At 50.4% G+C, this 6563-nt stretch overlaps 1 protein-coding gene across 1 annotated transcript in view; it reads left to right on the top strand.

The window, feature by feature from the left end:
* Positions 1-2796: 2796 nt before the first annotated feature.
* The window catches only part of LOC139229062 (C-X-C chemokine receptor type 3-like), a 78151-nt gene continuing 74384 nt past the window's right edge, over positions 2797-6563 (top strand). The window contains exon 1 of the mRNA XM_070860720.1: positions 2797-2915. Within this exon, the coding sequence (XP_070716821.1) occupies positions 2797-2915 (119 nt within the window). The remainder of the gene's footprint in view (positions 2916-6563) is intronic.

Below are 6563 nucleotides of genomic sequence, written 5' to 3'. Positions count from 1 at the left end.
GCAAGAACAACTTGATGGCTGTAATCAAAGCATTTTTAGATAATTGATTTTAATTCTTTTAATATCCCAAAATATTCCACACCAAATCACAAACTAAACAAGCGAGTGCTTCCTTTTTTATTAGTTTTTTCCCCCCCTTCCAATTATCTCCCCTGAAAGTCTCAACTCGAGTACTGGACTCTCTCCCCTGCCTGGGCAAATTATTCGACTGTGGGGGCAGCACAGCCAGGGCTAATCCCTGTCCTCAATGGATATTTGTTTCCTGGGGCAATTTTCCCATCCTTAATGCCTTCTCTGCACCAGTTCTTGAGGGAGTCATGGACCTGTAATAGGGACAGAAACTGGTATCACCCCAAGGCAGGGGCGGGGGCGGGGGGGTGGGGGGGCGAGGTGGGATGGGGAGAGAGAGTGGTAATCTTCACCTTCATCGCCCTTGAGGTAATCTGAGGGAGCGCATCATCCCCCCGCCCGCCCCACCCATTTTCATCTCATGGATTTGCAAAGAATGGTATGAGAATCGGGCGGGTTCTACACCAACTGGGTGATCCTCTCTGCCAGATTAAGGTCAGGCGGTAATGGTGGACATTATTGTTGTGTATCTGTAAAGCATGCACTCCCATGTTCCGCCACCAGGGAGCTCATCCCCTGAAGTCCCAAGGGATCCCAGCATCCCTTGGGAGCACTGTTTTCAAGCCGGCCCCTAAGGCCTGTTCCTCACTCTGGAGTGTCTTATTAAAAACTGAGGTCACTGCTACTTTAACCACCCCGTGTGCAGCCTCATCTGTGTTAGGAACACAATAACTGGCGATGAGAATACAAATCGAACGCAAAGATGCAGCAAACTGTGGGCATCCTGGAGAAATTCTCGGAGGGTGAGGACTGGGAAGCCTATGTCGTACAGCTAGACCAGTACTTTGTAGCCAATGAGCTGGACAGAGAAGGAAGCGCTACAAAAAGGAGAGCGGTCCTCCTCACAGCCTGCGGGGCACCGACCTACAGCCTCATGAAGAATCTTCTGGCTTCGGTGAAATCCACAGATAAGTTGTATGAGGAGCTGTGTACACTGGTTCGGGAGCATCTTAATCCGAGGGAGAGCGTGCTGATGGCGAGGTATTGGTTCTACACGTGCCAGCGATCTGAAGGTCAGGAAGTGGCGAGCTACGTCGCCGAGCTAAGGCGACTTGCAGGACAACGTGAGTTTGATGGCTACCTGGAGCAAATGCTCAGAGACTTTTTTGTTTACTGGGCATTGGCCACGAGACCATCCTCTGAAAATTTTTGACTGTAGAGACACCGACCCTCAGTAAGGCCAATGCGATAGCACAGGCGTTTATGTCCATCAGTGATAACACCAAACAAATCTCTCAGCACACAAGTGCTAGCAATGTTCATAAATTAACTGGAACTGTGTTTGTGAGCAGAAATGTACAGGGTAGAAACCACGAGTCTGCAACTGCCAACAGGCCTCAGGTGACCCAGATGACTCAGAGTCCCCAAAAAAGGATGAATGCAAGGCAATTCACACCTTGTTGGCGTTGTGGAGGCCTCCATTCAACCTATTCATGCCGCTTCAAAGGGTATGTTTGCAAGAGCTGTGGAACAATGGGGCACCTCCAACGAGCTTGCAAACGAGTTACAAGCTCTGCAAAACCTGCTAACCACCAGGTGGCAGAGGAAGATCGGTCCATGGTGGATCAAAGCAATTTCGAGCCTCAGAGAGAGGAGGCAGATGCTGAAGTACACGGGGTGCACACATTTTCGACGAAATGTCCACCTATAATGCTAAATGTAAAATTGAATGGCTTACCCGTAGCCATGGAACTGGACACTGGTACGAGCCAATCCATCATGAGGAAAAAGATGTTTGAGAGACTGTGGTGCAACAAGGCATTCAGACCAGCCCTGAGCCCCATCCACACGAAACTGAGAACGTACACCAAAGAGCTTATCACTGTCCTGGACAGCGCCATGATCAAGGTCACCTACGAGGGCACGGTGCATGAACTGCAACTCTGGATTGTCCCAGGCGATGGCCCCACACTACTTGGAAGGAGCTGGCTGGGCAAAATCCCCTGGAACTGGGATGACATCCGAGCGCTATCACATGTCGATTAGGCCCCATGTACCCAGGTTCTTAACAAATTCCCTTCCCTTTTTGAGCCACGCATTGGAAACTTTTCCGGGGCGAAAGTGCGCATCCACTTGGTCCCAGAGGCACAGCCCATTCACCACAAGGCGCGAGTGTTACCTCACATGATGAGGGAGAGAATGGAAATCGAGCTGGACAGGCTGCAATGCGAGGGCATCATCACTCCAGTGGAATTGAGCGAGTGGGCCAGCCAGATTGTTCCAGTACTCAAAAGTGATGGCACGGTCAGGATTTGTGGCGATTATAAAGTAAATATTAATCGTTTCTCGCTACAGGACCAATACCCGCTATCTAAGGTAGACAACCTATTTGCAATGCTGGCAGGAGGCAAGATGTTCACCAAGCTCGACCTGACTTCGGCCTACTTGACGCAGGAGCTGGAGGAGTCTTCGAAGGGCCTCGCCTGCATCAACACGCACAAGGGACTGTTCATCTACAACAGATGCCCGTTTGGAATTCGGTTGGCTGCAGCGATCTTCCAGAGAAACATGGAGAGCCTACTCAAGTCAGTACCACACACGGTGCTCTTTCAGGACGACATATTGGTCACGGGTCGGGACACCGTCGAGCACCTACAAAACCTGGAGGAGGTCCTCCAGCGACTGGATCGCGTAGGGCTGCGGCTGAAGAGGTCGAAATGCGTCTTCATGGCAACAGAAGTGGAGTTTTTGAGGAGAAAGATCGTAGCGGACGGCTTTCGGCCCACAGACGCCAAGACTGAGGCTATCAGGATCGCGCCCAGGCCACAGAACGTCACGGAGCTGCGGTCGTTCCTGGGACTCCTCAACTATTTTGGTAACTTCCTACTGGGGATAAGCACCCTTTTAGAGCCCCTACATATGTTATTGCGCAAAGGTGAGAACTGGGTATGGGAAAAAAACCAAGTAAATGCTTTTGAGAAAGCCAGAAACATTTTATGCTCCAACAAGCCGCTTGTATTGTATAACCCGTGTAAAAGACTTTGCTAGCATGTGACGCGTCATCGTTCGGAGTCGGGTGTGTATTACAACAAGCTAACGTTGCGGGGAAGTTGCAACTTGTCGCCTACGCCTCCAGGAGCTTGTCTAAGGCCAAGAGGGTCTACAGCATGATTGAGAAAGAGGCATTAGCGTGTGTGTTCGGGCTAAAGAAAATGCATCAGTATCTGTTTGGCCTCAAATTTGAGCTGGAAACCGATCACAAGCCCCTCACATCCCTGTTCGCTGAAAACAAAGGGATAAATACGAATGCCTCAGCCCGCATACAAAGGTGGGCACTCGCGCTATCAGCGTATAACTATACCATCCGCCACAGGCCAGGCACCAAGAACTGTACGGATGCTCTCAGTCGGCTACGATTGCCCACCACGGGGGTGGAAATGGCGCAGCCTGCAAACTTGTTGATGGTGGCGCAGCGCATGGAAGCGTTTGAAAATGATAAATCACCTGTCACGGCCCGTCAGATTAGGACTTCGACCAGCCAAGATCCTCTGCTGTCCCTAGTAAAAAAACTGTGTACTGCATGGGAGCTGGGCCAGCATCCCCGTTGAAATGCAAGAGCTAATCAAGCGGTGAAAGGACGAGCTGTCCATTCAGGCAGTCTGCCTGTTGTGGGGTAACTGCGTAGTGCTACCAAAAGAGGGCAGGGAGACGTTTATCTCGGATCTCCAAAGCACACACCCGGGTATAGTAATGATGAAAGTGATAGCCAGATCCCACGTGTGGTGACCCGGTATTGACTCTGACTTAGAGTCCTGTGTACGGCAATGCAGCGTGTGTGCTCAGTTGAGCAACGCGCCCAGAGAGGCACCACCAAGTTTGTGGTCCTGGCCCTCCAGACCATGGTCGAGGATCCATGTCGCCTATGCGGGCCCGTTTCTCGGTAAAATGTTCCTGGTAGTGGTGGATGCTTTTTCAAAATGGATTGAATGTGAAATAATGTCGGGAAGCACCGCCGCCGCCACCATTGAAAGCCTGAGGGCCGTGTTTGCCACCCTCGGCCTGCCTGACATACTGGTCAGTGACAATGGGCCATGTTTCACCAGTGCCAAATTTAAAGAATTCATGACCCGCAGTGGGATCAAACATGTCACCTCGGCCCCGTTTAAACCAGCCTCCAATGGGCAGGCAGAGCGGGCAGTACAAACCATCAAACAGAGCCTTAAACAAGTCACAGAAGGCTCACTCCAAACCCGCCTGTCCCGAGTACTGCTCAACTACCGCACGAGATCCCACTCGCTCACAAGGGTTCCCCCGGCTGAGCTGCTCATGAAAAGGACACTTAAAACCAGACTCTCGCTGGTTCACCCCAATCTACATGATCAGTGAGAGAGCAGGCGGCAGTAACAAAATGTAAACGATGGTCGCGCCACTGTGTCATGGGAAATTGATCTGAATGACCCTGTGTATGTGCTAAACTATGGACATGGTCCCAAGTGGATCGCGGGCACAGTAATAGCTAAATAACTAGACAATGGACAAATTTGCAGAAAGCACCTGGACCAAACGAGGCTGCGGTTCACAGACTGCCCTGAACAACCACAGCAGACACCACCTTTTTCGAGCCCACAAGAAACATCCAAAGAATCAATGACACCACGCCAAACCAGGAAATCGAACCCAACAGCCCAGCAAGACCAGGCTTACCTAGCAGCTCTGCAGGGCCAACAACATGCCAGCCCAGCGAGGGCACAGCCAACACACCAGAACAGACATTTGTACCAAGGCGGTCCACCAGGGAATAAAAAGCTCCCGACCGCCTCACCTTGTAAATAGTTTTCACTTTGACTTTGTGGGGGGAGTGATGTTGTGTATCTGTAAAGCATGCACTCCCATGTTCCGCCACCAGGAAGCTCAACCCCTGAAGTCCCAAGGGATCCCAGCATCCCTTGGGAGCACTGTATATAAGCCAGCCCCCAAGGTCTGTTCCTCACTCTGGAGTGTCTTATTAAAGACTGAGGTCACTGTTACTTTAACCTCCCCGTGTACAGCCTCATCTGTGTTAGGAACACAACAATTATCACCCCGGTCTCTGCCCCCTTTTCTCATGGCACATATATCCGGCTAGCTGGGATGGACAGGAATGCTCCTGCCTGAAATCAGCACGAGCTATACTAAAATATGGCACTGATACTTCCCATCCCGTTTTGTGGACTTTATCCCGGGTCTCTGCCATGACCAAAGGACCCCAATCATAGTACGTTATACTTTACATGGTACGGCATGAAAGAAAACATGCCCAGGTAATCAACAGCCAGCAAAGCCTGATTGGACGTGCCCTCAAAGATGGCATCAACCAGCCCCCAAAGCTGGCAACCAACGTGGGGAACTGTCTTCACAGGATGTGAGTCAGTAGTGAGCTAGACATAGCGCTGTACCATCTGTTATTTGGACACCTGCTGCTGACATGCAGCATAGGGCCTGCACAGCCCGTGACAGTGAGGGGAAGCTGCAGCCTCTAGCCTGCCCACCTCCTTCCAGGCATGTGGACGCACTGGGTTTGTGTCGTGGAATGTAACTAAGGGGATCCCTCTTCAAAACTATCCTGTGCAATGCCACCTCTATTTCAGCAGTGATCAAAGAGTTGGGGTCTGAGCTGCTCCTTGGCATGTCTGCACATGTAGTTTCCTTTCCCTTCTTTGTCTGTTACTTCTTAATTCCCCACACCCGCCACTCCCACCCTCTCTCAGTTTTGACAAAGATTGCAAATTAATTGATACTTTTTGATCCTTTCTAAAGATTTTCAGAATTTTTGTCCGCCGACTGTGACACTTGCATTCAGTTGCTAGCAACAGTAATGGCGTCGTAAAAATCCATCAGATTCACTAATGTCCTTTAGGGAAGGAAATCTGCCGTCCTTACCCGGCCTGGCCTATATGTGACTCCATTGCCACAGCAATTTGGTTGATTCCTAACTGCCCTCTGAAATGGCCTAGCAAGCCACTCAGTGGTACTCACCACCATCTTGTCAAGGGCAATTAGGGATGGGCAATAAATGCTGATCTTGCCAGCGATGTCCACATCCTGTGAATGAATAAAAAAAATTGCACCATCCCTTTAAATTTCACTTACAGATTCCCAAACATAATATGCTCCCTACCCCGGCCCTAGTCTGCATCAGAATCTGGGATCTTTGGCATCCACCTAACAGATGGAGGCCTCAGTTTAACGTCTCATCCACAGTACATCAGTTCTGACAATGCAGCACTCTCTCAGTACTGCACTGGACTATCAGCCTAAATGATGCGCTCAAATCCTGGGGTGGATTATCAACCCACAACCTTCTGAGTCAGAGGCAAGTGAGCCAAACTAATACCAGTACAAGCCGACAGTGGTACAGAACACTTGTGACACTCAAAGCAGTCCTATACACCATCAGTAGAACAGAACATCCAGTTAGCTTCCCAATGGCTCAGTTATTAAGGCCCGTTTGTAGC

Source organism: Pristiophorus japonicus, chromosome 18, assembly GCF_044704955.1.
Source record: "Pristiophorus japonicus isolate sPriJap1 chromosome 18, sPriJap1.hap1, whole genome shotgun sequence".
NCBI lineage: Eukaryota > Metazoa > Chordata > Chondrichthyes > Pristiophoridae > Pristiophorus > Pristiophorus japonicus.
Note: the sequence above shows the minus strand (reverse complement) of the source record. Positions and strands in the feature narration are given on the sequence as shown.